The 21827-nt window shown below is 38.3% G+C and overlaps 2 protein-coding genes across 2 annotated transcripts; one reads left to right on the top strand and one right to left on the bottom strand.

The window, feature by feature from the left end:
- Positions 1–603: 603 nt before the first annotated feature.
- rabgef1l (RAB guanine nucleotide exchange factor (GEF) 1, like) lies at positions 604–9769 on the bottom strand. Its single transcript, XM_042486401.2, has 8 exons — positions 9597–9769; positions 9287–9459; positions 8513–8688; positions 7365–7446; positions 6425–6557; positions 6190–6281; positions 5820–6076; positions 604–4271 (listed from the first exon to the last, which is right to left on the bottom strand). The coding sequence occupies exons 1-8, from the start codon at positions 9767–9769 to the stop codon at positions 3840–3842; spliced, it is 1518 nt and encodes a 505-aa protein (XP_042342335.1). The 3' UTR covers positions 604–3839.
- On the top strand, positions 9695–18376 carry LOC148189367 (caspase recruitment domain-containing protein 18-like). The gene is made up of 4 exons (XM_088078982.1): positions 9695–9832; positions 12310–12433; positions 14190–14467; positions 15145–18376. Exons 2-3 carry the CDS (start codon positions 12427–12429, stop codon positions 14465–14467), a joined length of 285 nt encoding a protein of 94 aa, XP_087935108.1. The 5' UTR covers positions 9695–9832; positions 12310–12426; the 3' UTR covers positions 15145–18376.
- The last annotated feature ends 3451 nt before the right edge of the window (positions 18377–21827 follow it).

The raw sequence follows: 21827 nt of genomic DNA, 5'->3' as shown, positions 1-21827 counted from the left end.
TCATACATAGGGAACAATAACAGAGAATAGAAATAAATTCATACCAAAAAGACTCACTTTGGAAGATACCCACTTGATTTACTCAGACTAATTAACAGAATATTGTAATGAATTTGTATATAGCTTTTTCAGAAATTCTTAAGTAGTTTTTTTTAAATTCAATTTTAATTATTCTTTATTCTCATCTGTTTCCTACCTCTTCAGATTGTTTTTTTTTATGTTGTAATGTTAGTAATTCCTCTCTGTGGATTAATAGTCATATTGTATTTTGGCTTTCTCTCTTGACTATACAACAGAATCTAAGATTAGTCATTGATTTCACAAAATGTTTGCCAGCAAGAGATATGCTGACCATCTCTCCAAAAGTGGATAACATGAGCATACACTGGAGAAAGGGGTTCATGAATCCCCAAAATGTTGTATTTTGTTTAACTCTTACAATCACTATCCTTTTTTTTCTCCACCATGATGCAGAACTGTATATAGATAGACAGACAGGTCAACAGATAGATGTACTTCAATAGTGACATTCTCAGTGTGCCAAGTACAGCTTGCAAAACCATATGATGTGAAACTACATGATGAACAGGAACTGCAAGCAAGTGCACAAGCATTTTCAGTTTTTATTAATCATCATCACACACCCAGAGAGGCAAATAAACCAATACTGCCCAAATAAGTTACATTTAAATAAAAGACAGTATTGGGTTACTTTCTCCCATGTGATACAATATCAAACCTATAAGGTTACAAAGGTCATGTTTTAAACTTCATTAAAATACCTGATAAATGGCTTCTGCATACAGTGCAATATAAAGTTATTCAAGCTATTGTTTAAGTTTGCATTAAAAGTCTTCTCAAACTGAAATTGGACAGCAGCTGCACACTGACTATACGTGCTGCAAATAATAATAAAAAAATAAAATCTAGCAACATAAGTAAATCTCAGCTCATCAGCAAAACAGAACTCTCCCAGACATCTCTTTAACTACATGACCGCCAAATACAGACACCGTTCAACACTGTTTTCACCAGTTATCTACCATATCTATCATATATCCTTTCAACTGAATATAACCACTACATCCTTCATTAAATGTATTTCTTGTACTTAACAATTAAACAGAAGAGAAGTGCTCCCAAATAAATAAATTGGTTATGTTAATTCAATTCATCTGCACTAATAAAGCACCATCCTTCGGAGTGTTTTTTTTTTGTGTCTTTTACTTCCTATCTACTTATTTCAACAGAGAAAAAAAACCCAAACCATCTAAAACTGTTATTTTTTTGTACTGGACATGCTTACGACACCCTCTTGAAGGAATAGATGAAAATTTTACTACTCAATCATTACAATTTATGTAACATGTCATGAAGCAATGTTCTTTCACAAAAGTACTACTGTAAATATTACAGGATTAATGTCTCCTATTGCATCCAAAAGAATTGATACCTGCCACTCTATAGAAAAATAAAATCACTTCTGTACATCCAGCTCATGACTGGAGTTGAGAGGTTCGGCATGAGACTACAACATCCATATGCACAACTGGAGGACTTTATGATTTACCAATATTAAAGAAACATGTCCATGCAACACACGGCTCACACGCTTGCCCACATGCTCAACTGCCACACACACATTTCTTTCTCTCGGGTATCGCTCTGCGGAAAAACGCAGTATCTACAATACAAATCACGAGCATGAGCCGGAGGGTTGTTTCAGTAAGAGGAAGTTAAAATTCACATCATTCAGATTTCTCAATTTCCTTAACCAAAAACATATTTGACAGAAAACCCCTGTCAGATTATTTGAGGTTACTTGGACTAAAGTTTTAAGTCAACAATTACAATTTACAATTTGAGCCTCAACTTGTCAATTTACAATATACAAATGGTGACATCCAGGGCTGGGTATTGCTACTCAATACTTTTAAGGTATCAACCAAAATAGACCAAGAACCAAGGCCTAATCCCGATACACCCCTTGCCCCTAGCATTTGACCCTCGCCCCTTCATTCTGTGTGTTAACGTCTGGAGGTAGGGTGTTCCTACTCTTGCTGGGATAGAGCTGTAGGGCGAAGTGTAAGGGCTACATAGAGGGACACCTCAAACCGAGCGTTATGAGAAATCACCAGCAAGATGGCTGTATGTGTAACAAAAGAAACAAACAAATTCATTCTAATTGTTAATAAAAAAAGCAAAAATTAAAAGAAACAAAGTGTAAGCCAGCTAATGTTACATTGTTATTGCTGATTTGTGCATGACAGTCTTGCATGACATATTTCTAACTCACATTACCCCCCTATGATGTCATACGGCTCCCAAAATTTAACATCAGTCCAGCAGCAAAGTTGCTGCACTTGTTATTGCGCCTCATATCTGAGCAGACTGGCAGGATAGGAGCACGGGTTGCTAGCGTTAGCCAACAGAGCACTGCCAGTAGTCTGGTAATGAAGCAGTGTTCTTGTTTTATTGGATGGCTGGCTATTAAGAAACTGAAGTGGTGAACAAACTGTGAGTTTGCTGACAAATGCAAAAGGATACTTATTGCCCTGACAAGAGAAATCACAGCAGCAGAAGAGACAGCACATTTGCAACGTCCACCTTTGGGTCTGTTTACATAAACGCCGTCACCAACAACTCGTGATGAATGTATCAAGGTCTTTTTGTCCCTTTCCATTCAGAAAGATTTTGACCACTACCCCTTATAACTGTGTTCCAAGGAGCTAGTGGCACTCGAAAAAAAAAAAGGGTAAGGGTAAAAAAAAATAAGAAATGGGATAGGGCCCAGTCAAACAATACATGCATTTAAACCTTTCTGTACCCAGATCTGCAAAACAATGACTTGTGTAGTTTTTCTTGCAGCCACTCTCCGTAAGCTTCTTTCAGTTTGCCCACCACTAAGTCAGCTATGACCCATACAGTCTGCGGTGTGGTGAAGTCAAGTGTGGTGTATTTGATGCAGCTTTACATGCCAAGATGTCACCAAAAGGTTTGAAAGTATGGCTACACTACACGTCACTCCATTAACATGATGGGTTTCGAATGAAGTTCTCTGTCGATATCGGTATTTCTTTAGGGGGTACTGGTATTGTAATTTTTTAAACAATTCCCAGCCCTAGAGACACCACAACATAACCAAAAACATTTTTGGAAAAGCTGCGAACGATGACAGAAACATGTTTAAAAATCACATCCAACCATCTATCCCATCTGCACGCATGTAACTACAACGACAAGGATGAGGAGGTACTGAAGGTGGCCTTGTGGGTGACCACAGATGTGTCTGGGAAGAGCTTGGAGTGGAGTCAGGTTGCTTCTTTTCATTAAAAGAAGCCCGTTGAGGTGGACTGAGCGTTTTGTCTTGTGAACTCTGCAGAAAGTTTCCCTGCACATCTCACTTTAAGGAAGCAAGAATGTCATATAGTAGGTACTGAAAGAAGAACGTCAGGGCTTTTAACATGGATGCTGCACTAAATCCTTTGCTTGAATGTTCTTGGCCCCTCCGGGACATTTTGGGAAATACTTTTTCACCTCTTGTAATCTTTCAACAGAGCCAGGCAAGTTGTTTCCCCTGTTTCAAGCTTTTATTCTAAGCTAAGCATCATTTTCAATGTAGAGACATGAGAGTGATTATTGATCTTCTCACCTTACTCTCTGCCAAACTATTTGTTTAAAAGTTCTGTTACTGTTCAGGGCCTTTTGGACTTGGAAAGATGGAATAAAGACAAATGGATTCGTATCAGATGGCTGCTGTATGTGCAAATGGACATCAACAGCAGGGAAAAGGGGGACGGTGGAGTAAAGCATATAGAGGATTTATTTTTTCCTTCATGTCAACCAGCAAACACTTGGGGTTGCAGTGGTGGAGGCAGGTGCTCACTCTCAACGTTATCAGAGTCGATTGCTGATGATGCTGCAGAAGTTGTCCCACTAGCTGAGGTTGCAGCTGGGTTTTCTGTCTCTGGTGGAAAGCTCTCCAGAACGCTGTGCACCTTCTGCTCCACTTCGTCCGTCCAGTCAATGAGGTCGCTCTCCAGCTGCCGAGCCTTCTCCATGACCCGCTCCTGCCTTTCTCCAAGCCCTGTTAGCAGGTCCAGCCGTTTATGGACCTGACTGAGAGCTGCGCTCCCAGGGGAGCAGGAAGAAGCTCCACTGGATGGAGGCCAGTGAGGAGATGCCTGACCAGACATGTAGAGCTCAAACTCCTCAGAGCTTAAGTTCAGAGACTGGCCGTCCAGCTTCTCAATGAAGGCCACCGCGCAGCACTGGAGAGAGGAGATGTCGAGGGTCATTACAAGAAATCTCACCTTGAGATGCCTGATCTGTCTGTGGCATCAGATTCACTTAGATCACATTTTTTGTCTTTGGCATTTTGCCTTTGACAGTTGAGACACACAGGAAAGGAGGGGCGATGGCACTAGACGGCAGAGTCAAAGGTTTTACACAACAACTGAGGAGATGATAGCAGAGGTGATAATATTGCACCTTTAAATGGAGGCTGCACTGAAGACGGCAGATGTCTATAAGGCCATTAAATACTGTAATAGATCCAAACAGGTGGATTGAGATTTATTTTCACCAATTTCACATTATAGTACCATGTATTATTATATATTACTGATTCGTTACGTTCCATGGTTATTTACATTTCCTCATCGTCTCATATGATCCCACCTTGCTTTAACTATGCTACACTGCCCCCACAGTCTCCAATGGTGCTGCTCTGTTATCCATATCCGTATTCTTTCACAAAACGTGCACGAATTTGGATGAAATGTATGCAGAGTCCCATGCCATGTCTCTAATGTCGAGCATAAATAAGCCCTTACACCCAAATATGAAAATGAAAGCAGATGCTGACCAACTAGAAGACAGATCACACCAGAAAAGATGAAATCCATGTTGGATTAAGTTGCTGCCATCGAGCTGTAATGTTTGTTTTCAGTTAGATGACCTTTGTTGCTTATAATTCCACTTCTCTCTCATCCCTAATTTCCTGTCATCTCTCTGCCCTGTGTCTCTGTGATAAAGGCATAACATGCCTAAAATCAGTATCAAGGAAAAAAAATCCACATTAAATTAAAGCAATAGTGTACATGCTTGTAACTGTTTAAAGATCACTGTAAGTGTTGAATATTTTTAACACTTCCCTGTTGACTTTGACATGAAGTGAATTCCAGGAGGTAATTCTTAACAGTTTTTGTAGTAGTAAATGAAACTTTTTTTCTCAATCTGTTTTTCCCCCATATTGCTACCAGAGAGAACAGCACAGTGAAACAAGAGGTTTTCAAAAATAAAGCAATGTTACCGAAAATGTTAACACGTCCGGTGGCTACATTGCATCCTTGTTTATTGGGACTGCTGTCTGACTTGTAACTTGGCTGCTCCTAACATTGAGTCCTTGATGAGCTGGACTGATAGAAAAATATGACATCTGATTTATGTTATTTATACTCAGTTGTCAGTTTCATAGGTACACCTAGCTAAAACTGGTGCAGTCTAACACAGTGGTTGGTAAATTCTTCTTTTATGAACTTCATCATGATACGTTTTTGTTGAAACTGTCTCAGAGGTGTTGATTCAACTTGATGATCATTTTTGGAGGATGTAGTTTATGGCGCTGCATTGAATTACACAGACGGGTGTTTTCATCTTTTGGCCTGTCTTAACGGACATGAATAGAATGGACAAAATAATAGAAAGCTGTCACTATAACACCACACAATCTGACAGCACGACAACTTCAGAAATTTGGAAACACAGAGACTTACACAACAAACCACACAAATGCCAGCGTGTTTTCATTTCCTCACCAGATTAGTGAAGTAGTAACCATCCTCTCCAGTCATGAGTCTGCTGGGGTTGCTGAAGCGGGTGATATACTGGATGTTGGACTGCAGTCTCGGGGGGTTTGCTTTCAGCACAATGTAGATGAGCGTGGGGAGGAAGTCATCGGCAGACGCTGCCTCTTTCTTGCTGATTTTGATGGCGTTGAAGATGTGCTTGCTGCAACGAGTGATGCACGCGAGCTTCTCCTTGGGCACACACTTTGAATCCATTTCAATCACATCTGAAATTATTCAGAAACTATTTAATCTGAAAATCTCACTGGATCTCGACCGCCTAGATAATGAGGTAATGTTTTACCCCGGCTGTCTGAAAAATAAACCCAATGAAACTTACCTGTGATGGCTTTGACTACACTGTCCGATACCTCAGCGATCTCCTCATCTACAGGAACACACAGCATCTCAATAGTGACCCAATGCAAGGCTCTGTAACAAAACAGAGTCATGACTTTAATCGAAGTCAGATGGCATTCCTGTACCTGCAATTGTGTTTTCTTACACTTCAGAATGAAGAAACGTAATTATTCGAGTTGCAAATTTAAGCATGATTACAACTTCTGTTTGCTGACCTGATTCTCTTCTGAATGGCCAGGTCTTTCTTCTCATCGTCTGTTGTCTCGGGACAGAAAACTTCTTTGTAGAGACGCGTCATCATGTACTTCTCTACTTCATCCATAACTCTCTCTACGTTATCTGACGAACCTTGGAACAGCACAAATATCAAAGATGCGCAAAGCCATAGCATTACACACTGTATTGTGTTTGAGATATTCGCTGTTAAGATTCTTCATAAAGGTCCGGTATAAGGAACTAATGCAGATATATTGGCAGAAATGGAATATAAGTGTTTTCTTAAGTGTAAAATCACCTGAAAATAAGAACTGTTGTTTTGTCTATTTCTTACATAGGGAATGGGTCCTCGTCCACAGAGTCTGCAATGTGACTACAGTAGCCCAGAACAGACAACCCAAACACTGGCTCTAGATAAGGACAATAGTGTCAGCCACTGTACTTAGGAGCCCCTCATCGCAAGCCGAACTACACCTGACAAAAAACACACATATTTTTAATGGGAAGTGCTTTATTTAGTGTTTTACCGCTTTTAATCACCAAGTCTGTTTGTTTTGGAGAGGAAGAGACCTCAGCAGATATTAGTCTCCTGGTAAAAACCTCCTGAAAAACAGAGGCACCCAGTAGCTCAGTTGGTGCGGGTGCCCCATGTACAGAGGCTAAGTCCTCACCACAGCGACCGCAGGTTCAATTCCAACCTCGGCCCTATACTGCATGTCATCCCCCCTCTCTTCCCTTTAATGCTTAAGCTGTTCTATTTAATAAAGGCAAAAAAACAAAAAATATCTTTAAAACAAACAAACAAACAAACAAAAAACTCCTGAAGAATGAAGACGGAAGGAATTCTAACCGGGAGTTCATGCTTGGCACGTGGGAAAAAATTTTAGCTGGTTGCAATCTGCAATCCTCACTGCAAGAATTGTAAGAGATAAGCAGTACCTTTGAACTGGGTGTGCAGGCGGTCTGAGAGGCTCTGGTAAAAGTCTTGCACACACTCTGACAGCTCATCAGCAGCCATGTCCTGAGCAAGGAATAGAAACGAACAATTCAGATTAAATTTCACTGAATTTCAGTTTTCAAACGCACTAATGGGATAAATATCCAAATCAAGCACAAAAATAACAGAGTGATATAATACACCTATGGATTACTAAAAACTTCTGCAGTGACTGAACAGGCCTATTTAACAATTATTCATTTACGAAAAAAGAAATCGTTTTCACTTGAGGCAGCAGTGTCACTCTCACAGGAGCAGGCATGATTTCAATGGCTGAAGAAAAACTTGGAGCTATTTGTCAGCAGTTTAGTTAATTTCTAAATATAAGTAATGTTGTTTAGATTATGCTAAATGTTTACATTATTTGGATTCCGCATCATTAACATTTCATTTTATTTTGTTGGTTTTTTTTGTAGAGAAGTGGGCACCCGTTGTTATAACTATAGATAGGTAGGTAGGACCAGCAGGCACCTGGGTGGGCAAAATGGTTTTTTTTTCACCGGAGCCACGATGTCTTTGTTCCTGTGTTTGCTTGTTCTTTGGTTGAAAAAATTTAAGAAAAAAACACAATAATCATGAATGGACATTGGACTTCTTTTGCCTGTGTACACAACATGCCAATGGTGTGTCAGTGGCCATTTGATTGTTTGATTTAAGTTTAATTTTAATTAATTAAACTTAATTTTAATTTAGATTTTTGCTGACAAACGGCCGCTACAAAACTGTTTAGGGCATTTGAAAATGTCATGCAAAAAAAGATATAATTAGCATCTGCATTAAAGCAATTTAAGCTCAATTCATTCAGTGATTGAAACGCTGGAACAGAAAAGCTACAAGTGGCAATGGAAGAGGATCACAGATAAACACCAGTGGAAAGAAGACACACTGTGCTATTGCAATTACTTGAAAACCAGAGTTGCTAACAGCGCAGTCTGACTGAAAGTAAAAACACAATCTTAGACAAAAAACGAATTTTAGTATTTTGTTAACAGGTTGTCCATATTTGCACAAACATTCATTTATAGGAGTGAAAAGAAGATAATTACACCCACAAACATAAAAACATGATGAGCAATTCGTTTTAGCTCACCCGCTTATAGACCATGCTCTCAGTGAAGGCTCGGCACTGTTTGAAGATCTCCCTGCCAGACTTCAGAGGCTTGAGAAAATCAATGAACTCTCGTGTTGCATGGTCACTGTCCAAATAGGAATGCCGGCTTGTAGAGGAGCTGGGGCTTGGACTGGATTGAGCATCAAAATGAGCATCTGGGGGGAAAGCATTTAATGTTACTTTAACCAACGCTACAAGTACAAAAACAAAGACATTTTTCCTAATAACCCGTGTAACATGGAGTAGCTGCACCACGTGCTTCTCTCTACTTGCTTATTTTCTCCAAACTGTGCGTAGGTTTTCAAGCTAGAAATCTAAAGAAGTGGTTGACCTGAAAACACAAAATGCTTATTGCACTAAAATTTCAGTGACATCAGTCTGGGTTTGTTTCTTAATGTTTTTCCAGTTAGACATGTGATCAGTGCCACTTCTGCAAAAAGGCAGGCGAAGAAGATTACTTTTGCGGCATTTGTGCTTTTTGTGATAGAAAAACAGAAAAGGAAGGGGAGAGAGAGGGAATGACATGCAGTATGAGTCCGCTGCCTTAATATAACATGCTCTAACCAGAGAGCTACAAGGTTGCATCCCGGCAGAAATTTAATCAAGACAAGCCTACATTAAGCAAGCTCAGCAATCAATATGAAGATCACTTCCAATTCATAATGACACACACATCGGTTAATTTATGAATAGTAAATGAAAACTTTAAAAACAATGGTTTAATAATATACTCGTATGTGAAAAAGTGTGTACCTTTTTTTGGTGGTGTTTTTGTGGATGGAGTAAAAAATTTTGTAACTGTGTTGACTTTGCTGGACTTTTCCTTAGTTTTTCTTTCCTCAAACTTGCTGAAGGGTGTAATGCTATGTTGTGATTGGGCTTTCTGATGTCGGCTTGCGTAAGCTTCCTCTTCCTCTCTCTGCAGCCTGGGGTGGAGAAGACAGTACAACTGTAATCGTCGTCAGATGGACAGGCGAACACGAGAGCAAGCCAACAAACTGAGAAGGTAAAGGAACAAAATATACAGTCTTTTCTTACACATGACACAGAGAAACAGACAAACCTCTCAGCAAGTGCCCAGTCTTCTTGAATCTGTTTTTGTCTCTCTCGTTGATTTTCCTCCCGCCAGCACTTTGAGCACAGGCCCTGCCAGCCAGTGTTTCCATAAAAACCACATCCTTTTTTGCAAAGCAGCTCTGATTGGTCCAGATGGATCCCACGCCGCTGGCTCATCATCCTTCACCAAAGTTTGAAACTGCTGGGGGCACCAGAAGACAGAAAACGTAAACAATCAAAGCAGTGAGTACAACCAGCAATAGTGCAGTGCCCTATGTTAAAAGAAACAGGTCCCGATGCTAATTAATCCATGAAATTTGCTATTCAAGGCAGCAAAACAACTTTCTACAACACTGATTGGTGAGTTGACTGATCTCAAATTAAGATTACATAACAGGTAGTCAATCTCACTCAGCTAATCCAGTTAAACGCTACCGTAGTTTATTACAAAATTGTCCAAAATGTTAAACTGATCAAGACCCTTATGACTCTCTTTTGTCGGGGCATTGCATCCGATAAAGCGGAATATCTCCAGCTTTGACCCAACGACTTGTTAGCATCCGCTAAATTGGCAGCTTTCTCTCACAGTGAACCTAACAGTAACTGTTACAGAAAATAACCACACAAAGCAGCCTCGTCTCTCCTGTACATATCGCACTGGCATCTGGACATTTTGTTGTTAAGTTACACAAGTACGTCCGCACGGAAAAGTTTACTTAAAACGCGAACATAACAGGCTAATCTACAGCTAGCTGCTAGTGTTTACATAAGCTAATTACAAAGCTAACCCAGCTAGCTAAGCTAACTAGCCAAATTAACGTTATGCCAGCGGAGATTATCTAGGTGGGTTATGTCAATGTTTCTGTTAACGTACAGTGTCAAAAAACTACCGGGTAACGTTGTCGTCCTTCCAGCTCCAGTCTACTGTTGTTGAATGTTTACATTAGCCAAACGGCTAGCTTCGTCCCACCACCATTTTGTCTGTCAGTTGTTTCTTCTTCTAGGGTTTTTTTTTTTAAAGCGCGTCACAAATCAGGTTTATCGATAGTCGCCCTCTAGCGTTAACACACCGCAACGGCGCATATAATTTCCTTATAATACATCCGTGCAAGAAACAGTTAAGAAATGGCACTCATGTGCAACGAATATAATGAATTATCCACGTTAGTACAAGCATAGCTTCTATGCAATTCTATCACACATGATCATAAAACATAAAAAACACTGTTTTAGATCTCTAATATAAGTAAACTGACCCCTAAACGTCTTTTTCTGGTCTGTTCACCGAGATTACAACAAGGCTCGTCTGCAGATGGGCTTTAATTCTTATTGTAAAGAAAGGAAAATTGTGGGACCTGAGGTCCAATGTTTGTTTCTGAATTAAAGTAGTCATGGTGAAGTGTATTGTAACTTGGCCAGAGGGCGGCCAATTAAAAGTCCCTGTGTGGTGATGTGCGTCTTCCTTTATGCCATTATACTCACATGATGTCACATTATTAGTATTAAGCATCTAAGTCAAACATATCATCTGAAATTATTTTGTCAGCATTTCTCATTGTTCATCCATTCCTTTGATAAATCATCTTGAGTGGCCACAACTTTTGTCATGTATCAGACCCCTTTCACAGTTTATCATGAAATAAAAACACAACAACAAGTGTTTTGTAAGTCGTGACAGTGGACGAACATGTACATAGTCATGACCCTGAAACTGAAGCAGCTAAATGGAGCTCAACCATAATTCTTTTTTTTAATTTACATATGTGCTTTTACAAAGGTGTGTGATAAAAGCCTGTTCTTAATCCTAATATCCAATTTTATAGGCTACAAATCTCGCTAGGGTGTGAAGTTTGACTGGTGTCAAAAGAGGCTCCCGAATGACCTTGATATGGTGAGAAAGTCCCAGCAGCAGCGGCCACTATCTCTGCTGCAGCTATACAATACTTGCAACGACAGATCTTCCTATTGGCCACACAGTCAGCCGCTTTGGGTGCCACCATAAAAAAGTCAACCGAAGGGAAATGGTGGAGTGGAGAGTATGTTAAGAGCAGTAGAGCAAGAGAAAATGAAAAGGCAAAAGCCATCTGGGGCCCAGTAAAAAAATGACAAAAAGACAAAATTAGCAAAAAACATATTCTCTTATTGTTTGTTATTATTGTTTGTTAGCTACGTTGTTTATTTGTGTTGATTTCTCATTAGAGCTTGTTTGTTTCTTTTCTGTGTGCATTTATTACTTACAAGAACAGAAGAAAAAGAGAAATTAACACAACACAAACACCTGGGAGCCAGGGGAAGCTTGCATAGAACCAATGTGCACTGCTCAGCAGCAGAAGTACTGCTGAACCTTCAATTACACAGATGTTATCAGCTAAATGTGCCCCAAGTATCAAAAGCCCTCATTACGCAGGACGTCCCCCATTTATACTGTTATATTTTCATGCATATTATAGCCTATTACTAATGCATTAAGATGTTTTAAAATGTTGTTGCTGCTCGGTGATTTTTTTAGTACTTAATGCAGCCCGACAGGTTTAATCTGAAATAATGCATTGTTCCTCCTCACATAGTTTCATAATCTAAAGGAAGGTATGATAAAGCGCCCTCGGACTATGTCTCCGCACTCTCCTCTAGCGAACATCTGTATAGCTGTTTCGGTATTGTTTGTAGCAACCTATAACAATAACTCAAAATGTTGCATCACTTTCTAATTTAACACGTAGGTTGAGCAGGATAGATCTCCAAGCCCGGTTTACGCAGGCGCTCGTCTTTGCGCACTGGGCAGACTTGACTTCCGTGACTTTGATCTATACAAACCTTTGGCACAGGGCGTGTGAGAGATGGCAGGTAAGAGGATTAGAAATGGACTTTGCAAACATTTCTTCAAGCTCTAAGTCAAGTTGCAAATCTGCAGTGATTATACTGGCGCGCGCAAGGAATAAATATATGGATAAAGAGAGTGTAAAGAAGGATTTCCGGTATTTTCTTTGATCAATACTGTAATATTTGCTATAGTTTACGACGACTGCGTCAAGCTTCACTAGGTGAGTCCAACAAAGCAGAGCAAAGTCATGTTCAAATACTGAGGCTTCATTACGCATACCACGTCTGCAGAGGACACTAATCTAAGACGCTCTTCAGATTATTCATAAAATAAAATAACATTTCTCCAATCAATAAGTCAGCCAAATACCAGCAGAGAGAGTGTGGTCATACAATGATGACTCTGGTGTGATAGTCTATTAAGTGGAGTGGTACTGATTCTGCTGTGAAATGACCTGCTTTCTTTTTCTTTTTCTTTCTTGGCAGGGTAGTTTCACATAAACCACACCCCACTTTCAACAAGTTGCAACCTGTTTATAAAGCGCAGAAACCACAACGTTTATATGTTTCCTGATCATCAACCAACATGGTTGAAAACTGTCATGTTTTTTAACAACATGAAGTGAAAGTTTGCCACCCAGTCTTCAACAATCAACACAAAATGGAGACTGAACAAAATACAGCTTTACTAATTTATTTCCCCTGACTGCAACAAACAATGTAAAAAAAATGTTGTTACTGGTACCATGATGCTTGAGACACGTTTATTTATGGACTCACTTCTGTGGAAAACATATGGCATGTAAGACATTTTCCCTTTGTAGAAACCAACATTAATTGCATTGATGAAAAGTAACAGTATCCTTCTTTTGTGCAATTTTGAGGTTCTGTACTTTATGTACTAGACTTTTTCCCTATTATTTGCACTTCTGGGGCAGCTTTTACTACAGTTACTTACTTTGAAGGTCAAAATTTAACATATTAAAACATGATCTGCTTATAAAACATGAGGCACAGTTATGGATTCAATTATAGTATATTTAGCTTTCAGCAGGTACATAATTTCATGTTATGTGCACAGAGATACATAAATAGCCAAGTAATTATCATATAATATATCATTCAGCAAAGGGTTTTTCTCCCAAATGAGTGGTTTTATCTAGTACTGGTGGTATTTTTATTAAATGTTCTAAATTTTACAGCAATAGGACTATTACTTATAATGGAGTATTTCATGAACTTGCATACCAAAGTCTGAATTTTCAGTTGTTTTTGTTGTGGATTTTTGTATTTTTGCACATAGACATTGTAGTATGCTTTGGACCTCTCTCTGTTTTCTTAATGAGGTTGTTATTATTATCATTATTTTTACAGACCAGTATTGCAACTTTTACTATGAGTACTTTTTCCACCACTGACCCATTTGTTTTTTTTAGTGATACAGTGTATCCAGTTATCTTCATTAAATGGTATTTTAAAAGATTCTCACTGTACTACTATCATCAAACCCTTAAAACAACTTAAGAAGTCAAAATTAAAGTTTTGTATTTTTTTATCCTTCATAGTAATTTTTTAAGACGAGAAGCTCACTGGAGTGAGTTTGTTGGTAATATGTTGGGAGATGTTAAAGTATCTGTTCTTACATCTCTATTATTTTGTCCACCCCTATTTAAATCAATAAGTGTGTACTAAACAACACATATTTCTGTTTGTACCTGTGTTGAAATCATAATTTTTGAGTTGGTGATTTTTTTTTGTTTGCTTCTTTTTCCTCCTCTAGATGAGCTTGGCAGGGTGAGGAGAAACTTTGTGGACAAAGCGTCCAAAGAACTGATTAAGCAGCTCCTGGACGACCTTTTAGACGATGGTGTCCTGAATGATGGCCAAAAAGACGCGATAATTGAGGAGAACAGCAGCACAGCAGACAAGGCCCGCAGTCTCATTGACACAGTGAAGAAGAAAGGAGACGAAGCCAGCAGGAAGATGATCGCTCACCTTCAAAGCAGAGACTCCACACTTTACTCTGAACTGGGCCTGTCCTCCGGTCAACTTGTTTAGGTGAGCTGGCATGATTATAAACCTGCTGAAATCGCTATGATTGCTTGCTATAAAACAACTGAGTTGTTGTTTATTTGTCTCGAACAATGGCCTGCAGCTTGGCAGGCATCTCACCTAGTTGACTCTCCATCCACCATCCCCTCCACCTCCCAATAACAAACTCAGCTCATACACCTAATCACTGAAGAAGCACGAGTATGATACATATGAAAGGCACAAATGTAACTTGGTTGAAGTTTTTCTTGTGACGACTGGGCTGAGCTTCATCCTAATTTTATTCAAGTTGTGTGACAATCTAATGTTGTACCTTGACACCTTGTTCACATGAGAAGCTAAAAATGTGCCTGACACAGAGAGAAGGTTATCCTATTTTTGTTTAAAGGATAAGTCTTTATTCAATATTTTTCTTCAACGAATCCCGTGAAATGACGAAATCAAACAACGCAGTAGCCTGTCTCTGGATTAATACACACATAGTTTGTACAGCAGCTGGTCAGTGTATGTAGGATTGACTCAAAATAAATACAATGCTCGAGTTCATAGTAAAGAAAAAAATGTCACCCATTTTTCACAGAATTTCTTGACAATAAGAGAAATATACAATATCACCAGCACAAAGAAATACATAATTTTCATCATTATCTGATTGCAGTGATGTTGTGTTTTGCTGTTTGCAGCCACAGCGTCTCCAGAGGAGCAGAACTGATCATCCCCACTGCTGATGCATTGTGGACGGAGAAAATGAAGAATGAAGATGCTCATCATTTATTATCATGCAATTTATAAAGCCATAATAGATGTATCTGTATGATAAAAAAAATACATTTTTACAGTGAAAAAATTCCAGTAAGCTACCTCTTTGTTACCACACAAGGTGCTCTCATTAGCTGAAGATCACTTGATATCAAATCTATGGTGATATAAAAAAATGCACTTTATATACTAATTATGAGTAAATTCTATATTTAAAATCTTTTTAAAGCTTCAGCATGCGGAGCAGCTATACAGCTATATGAATGCTTCATTACAAAATAATAATAGTTGTTTTAATTAATGATTCTGCTATGTGATTGTCAGGGATTATGAGATACAGAACATAACAGAATAAAAGTACTTCATTAATCCCATGAGGGAAACTGTTTTGTTGTAGCAGAAAAAAAGACAGCAGCGACTAAATGAAGGAAGGTCCTTAACATAGAATAAAATAAAATAGAATAAATAATAATAATAATAGTAATAATAATAATAATAATAATAATAATAATAATAATAATAATAATAATAATAATAATAATATATGTACATAGAAAAACAAACAAACAAAATGCCTAAATGATTAAAAAGAGCAATAAAAAAGTGCAAATAATTGTGTAAAAAGTGAAGATGGATGTGCACGTGAGTCCAGTGCAGATGGTGATTTTACCTGCCACACAGAGGGGAGCTGTTAAAGGGTTATGGCTTGCAATGCCTTGAGATTGTGTACTTGGAACATTAAAGGGAGTCATCCACCAATCAAGAGAAAGAAAATCCTATTGAACTTGAAAAGGGAGAAGGTGGATATGGCTTTATTGCAGTAAACGCATTTAAATGATCACATTTAAAATTACAACAATGTGGATTTGATGTAGTCATCTTCCCACTGTTTATTATCAAGACCAGAGGGGTGACCATTTTAATTAGGAAGAATCTACCTTTTGAATTATAAGACTGCATTAAGGTCTGGAAAGTAAAGTATGGAAGATTCGTGATTATAAAAACATTCATTTTTAGAGAGGAATATGGCATTCTTAATGCTTACTGCCCTCCAGCTCACCCTCTAAATTTTTTAACTGAAGCATTTTCTAAAATCTTAAGTTTTTCAATACAAGTATTATCATAGGTGGGGATTTTAATTGTTTTATGGACCCATTGATGGACAGTGTGCCTGATGCCCACCCATTGCCCTCCTTGAGGGCTAGGCAAATAATGGGTCTGTGTGAAGAACTAGGACTTGTGGACTTTTGGGGGTTACTACACCCTTCAGACAAAGACTTCACATTTTTCTTTAATCCGCACAAATGCCACACCAGAATTTATTTTTTCTTTACCTCCAAAATGCTCCTAAACCTAAACTAAACTGTTGATTCCTGCACAATTGGTAACATCGATATCTCTGATCATGCAGCAGTGTATTTAAATATTAGACCCAAAGATAATTCAATGCAATCAGGACACTTGAGAATAAATCCCTCTATTTTTGAAAGATAATACGTTTGTAGACTGTTTCAATTCCAAATTAAAAACTTTTCTATCCATTAATTCCAATTCAGCCAGCAGTCCATCAATATTATGGGAAACCAAAAAGGCCCATGCAAGGGGATTAATCATATATTATTCCGCTTTCTGACATGGAAAGTAAAGTCTTTTGCTCTAAGGGTGAGGTTTCCATAAGAACTTATTACAGATCTCTCATGGATTACTCGTGTGAAAAGACAGAACAGCTGGAAAGAGTCTGGGAGAGAGAGCTAGGGGTAAAAATCACAGAAACTTGGGAAGACATCTGCAAGAATGCCAAGAAAATCTCGGTCTGTAATAGAACCAAAGCAATGCAACTTAAAATCCTACACAGGGCCCACCTGGCCCCAGACTGTCTCTCAAAATTTAAACAAAGGGTCTCTCCAGCATGTTCTAAATGTAGGATATATACTGGAACTCTCCCCGATTGTTACTGGACTTGCCCTAAACTTCAGGTATATTGATTGAGTATTTTGGGGGAAATAAGGAATATTTTGAAGATGGACATTGAACTAGTTCCAGTGTCTTTCCTCCTAGGCCTACCCAGCAACTGTCTTGTCAGCCCACATAAGAAAAAACTTTTTAACATCTTGACTTTCTGTGCAAGGAAGAACATGTTGCTCTATTGGACACCTAATTATGCCCCTAGACCTTCTGGTTGGCGTAAAATAATCCTGGAGTACATTCCACTGGACTATCTAAATAGTAATAGTATATCTAGTATCTAGTATCTAGTATCTAGTATATCTAATAGTTTTGTATAAAACATGGTAACCATTTTTGCAGTATGTCAGCGTAACCCTGTCTGCTTTTTAGGTTATTAATAAGAGCTATATAAAAGATATATGTGTTGGTGATGACTTTCGATAGAAATGCTCAGACACTGTAAATCTGTGAGGGGATGAAGTGATTACATGTTATTTGGTAGGGGTTTTCAAGGTCTTTTTTTATGTTGAGCAGCACGGTCTGTTTGTTTGTATGTGTGAGTTTTATATGTGAAATATTTGTAATGCTCAGTTTTGAATATCAAAACAAATAATGAAAATATCTGTTAAAAAAATAAAAAAGCTGCTTTGTGGTTTGATGTTCAACCAACCAACTAAAGAACCTGGAACTGAGTTTTTATAATTATGATGGACTCTTTATGAGTATCAGTGGAGTGAAATATGTCATATTTGTACTCAGTAATTGTGTTCAGTCTCTTACTTTGGTGAGGTTGGGGGTGTATACTGCCAAATAAATGAAGACAACATTGTATATGGCTTTATGGTAGTGCAATGAAGGTTCAGTTCACGGGCAACAGCAATGGTGGACACTTCTCAAAACTAGCAACATCTGTGACATTGTGTTTGATGACAGACAGCACATTTTAGAGGCTTTTACTGTGACCATCCCAAAGCACACCTGTGCAGTATTGATACTGTTTAATCAGCATCTTGATATGCCACACTTGTCAGGTAGAAGGCTTATCTTAGAAAAGGAGAAGTGCTAATTTGAGGGCAATATGTCTATTGTGTTTATGACAAAAGTCTTAGATCTCAAATGTAAACCTTCAATTTTTTTTTTTTGAGTATTTTATTTTGCAATTTTACAGCTTCACAACAACAATAAAGAAAAACTTTACAATAAACAAAACCTGCATGTTTTTTGAAAGAGTTCACACATAACAGAGAGCAAGCAGCAAACTAAAAAACTGCTAAAACTACTTAAATGAAAATAAGACACAGCTGCTGGAAAACACAAATCCAGCCTTCAAGCAATTATATACATATATACATTTGTTCAAAACAAAACAGAACAGACTAAATAACAAAAGTTAAGTGACACCCACTGAGACCATAGACCCTCAATAAAAACGAGGAAAAACTTCCAATAAACGGAACAAATAAAGAAACCTCTGGGGCCTAGGGATGTTCAGCTAATGGGTGCCACTGTCTCGTTGTCTGCATACTGTCTCATCTTAACGTTTGGAGCGTTTGCTGCTTTCTCCCTTCTCCTCATCGTCCTGCCATGACCTCTTTCTATATCCTCTTGGTCGAGGGCTCTTCTCTTCCTCTGCCTCTTTCTCCTCTTTGTCAGTCTTGTCTGTGGCACTTGCATCTTTAGCCGCATCAATATTGATGCTGTAGTGAGCAAGATCATGGCCAGCTGTGATAGCATGAGGGTTGCTGTCTGCGAGATCGTGGCCAGTTGAGTTGGTATGAGAGTCGCTGTCTGCAAACTCATTGCAACATCTTGATTTCTTGCTGCTTCTCTCATCTTCTGCTCCATTTGTCTTTCTCAACCTTTTCCTGAACGAACCAGGCAAAGGGTCTTCTTTGGGAACCTCTGAACTTCTGGCAGGACTATTAATGATGTCGTCGTTGAAATCCTCACATTCGCTGCAGTCGGTGTCACTGTCAGTGCTGCTATCAGCAAACTCATCCCACCATCGGAATTCCTTGCTGCTCCTTTCTTCAATGTCCCATTCATCCTCATCTCTTGACCTTTTCCTGGATCCTCCAGGCTGAGGGTTATCTTCCTCTTCACCCTGGTTGACACTGTCATCTGAATTGTCGTTGTTGATGACATCATTGTTGTCGGGGTTGTTTATGTTGTCATTGCTCTCATCGTTTTCATCGATGTTCTGGTTTTCAACATCCTGGTTTTCATCATCTTGGTTTTCATCGATGTCCCAGTTTTCATTGTTGTCCCAGTTTTCATTGTTGTTCTCGTTGTCAACTTCACGCTGGTGCTCTGGTATGTGAACCAACTGCACAAACAGAGCGAAGCTGTGACGCTCTAGTCTGTGATTCACGAGAAAATGAATCCAGACAATGAGTCCAGCATGAAGTTCATTTGCTGGTGGACCATCTCCCCATGGAACGAAGTGTGAGGGGAACTCACGGCCTGCAGGTATAGAATTGTTATAATTGCTTTAAATTGAACTGTAAATTAGTCTCTCTTAAAGGTCCATGGTTTAGGATGTATGGGGATTTATTAGCAAAAATGGTATACAACAATCATAAGAATGCTTCATTATTATGTAATCAGCTGGAAATAAGAATTGCCCTGTTTTTGTTACCGTACAATGAACTGTTTATATATACATATGGAGATATCCAAGTCAAGTCAAGTCAATTTTACTTATAAAGCCCATTATTACAAAACACGGTTCCCACTATGTTGTTTCTTAGTAGCCCAGAGTGGATAAAACCAAAAACTGGCTTCTTCAAAGCCATTTGTTTTCACGTCAGCAGTAGTTTTCTATGCACAATCTGCAACATCGCAATCAGATGCCCAGTGGTGGATAAAGTACCTGAAAGTCATTCTTAAGGAAAGTACAGATATCTTTCCAGAAAATGATGTTGGTCGAAATTAAAGCCTCCTATTACAATATTACTTAAATAAAAGTCTTGGAGTATCTGATATTCAAAGTACATTAGTCTAAAAAGTAATTTTATGATATTAAATGTACTTAGGTAATGACAGTAAAAATACAAGTAAATGCTGTTAAACAAAAGCAAGCGGTCAGGATTTTGAGAATTCTGAAGTTAATTTCTCAGTGATATACACCACTTGAAGAACGGAGAATATATTACAATTGAAGAAAAAGTAGGTCTTCTTCACAACTTTAAAGATTTAGAGAACAAATTTGTTTTTTTTGTTCCCTCCTACTTCTTCATTCATCCATCCGTCTCTCAATTCTTGTTCCTTATTTCTTCCTGTATTTTGTTGTAGGTAACTAAGATATATAGCCGAAATGTAGTGGAGTAAAAGTGAAAGTTGACAGAAATATAAAAACTATACTGTGATGAAATATTGGTACTTTGTTATGTTTCACCACTGTGGAGGACTCTAAATCCTTAACACAGGACCTTTCAATAGCTTTTAGATATACATTGCATCTGAGAAGTCGGTTTAAACTGATGAATTAAGTACTTACGATTTCCACCGTTGTTATGTCCGTCTCCCCTTTCGTACATGTTTACCACAGATCTGTCAAAGAAATCAAAAGTTATTTTACAATACTTCAATGTTGTCCATCCTACTTTTAATATTTAGCTATGTTTCAAAGCTGACACTTGAAACCAATGTAAATTTTTACATCAAGCATGTGACAACGACAGCTGATCCACTTTCCCTGTAATGCGACAGTGCACAGATATTTGTCTCCACAGTCTTGTGTTTGTACTTTTAAATGCATGTGTGTTCACATTGTAAAGAATGACAAAATGCAGTGCACTATGATAACCAAGACAGTAAACTTGAAACTATGAAATTATTGAGTGGGTCAATGGTCATTATGTTACCTACCAAGCGAAAGGGATGGAATAACAGACACATTTCAAACTTGTGAAATGTTGTCCACCAGCACCATTGTACAAATATTCATGTGCATTTTCACTACTTCTATACTGTTGTTGGATATAAGCCATCAGTTGGTTTATTGTGATAATTCTGTAATAATTTGGTGCTAAAAACGATTACTTAAGAGCTAACCTTAGCCTGTTAGCCCTCTAACAGCACATATTATCATCAGGCATTGACATTACACAACACTTCATATGATTTTCAAAAAAAGTCCCTACCAGCAGATTAATTACAACTCTTAAATAGTGAACAAGTTTGTAAAACAAAATTGTTAATTTTTATGATAGTGTAAAGTAGACACCATCATGTTAATGCTTAAATTATAGATCAAATTACTGACGAATGATCCTATGCATAGGGTTATAGACTTACCTTACGTGAACAGACGTTGGACGGTTAAAACTAAAAATTACAAACCAGTATCAAAACTCTGGTTCATCTGTCGCAGAAGGATGTGTTTCTGAAAAAGTGTTCTATCTCCTTGGATAAACTGCAGGTGCCACAATGTTTGCGTGTTGATCAGTGTTCATCTGAACTAAGTGTGAGCCGTATTCTGTTATGGCAGTGTAATATATGAATTCTGTTGTGATGTCATGAGTTCTAGAATTGATGTCATGAGTTCTAGAATTCTACACTTCTCCTTTAATCTTTTTCTAAGATGTCACTCATGGGCAAAATATGGCCTACATATGGTTGTTTTTGTCAACAAGTCATATGAAAGACCAAAACCAGG

This window comes from Plectropomus leopardus, chromosome 6, assembly GCF_026936395.1.
Source record: "Plectropomus leopardus strain MGB_pleo_1.0 chromosome 6, ASM2693639v1, whole genome shotgun sequence".
Lineage (NCBI taxonomy): Eukaryota > Metazoa > Chordata > Actinopteri > Perciformes > Serranidae > Plectropomus > Plectropomus leopardus.
The sequence above is the reverse complement of the archived record's forward strand: the minus strand, read 5'-3'. Positions and strand labels throughout refer to the sequence as shown.

Excerpts from the sequence above, each read along its gene's own strand:
- rabgef1l (XM_042486401.2), bottom strand. The coding sequence starts at position 9,769 with ATGATGAGCCAGCGGCGTGGGATCCATCTGGACCAATCAGAGCTGCTT. Across the intron at positions 9,460-9,596 it reads GACTGGGCACTTGCTGAGAG|GCTGCAGAGAGAGGAAGAGG; the intron begins GTTTGTCTGTTT and ends TCTCCACCCCAG. Across the intron at positions 7,447-8,512 it reads AGAGCATGGTCTATAAGCGG|GACATGGCTGCTGATGAGCT; the intron begins GTGAGCTAAAAC and ends TTCCTTGCTCAG.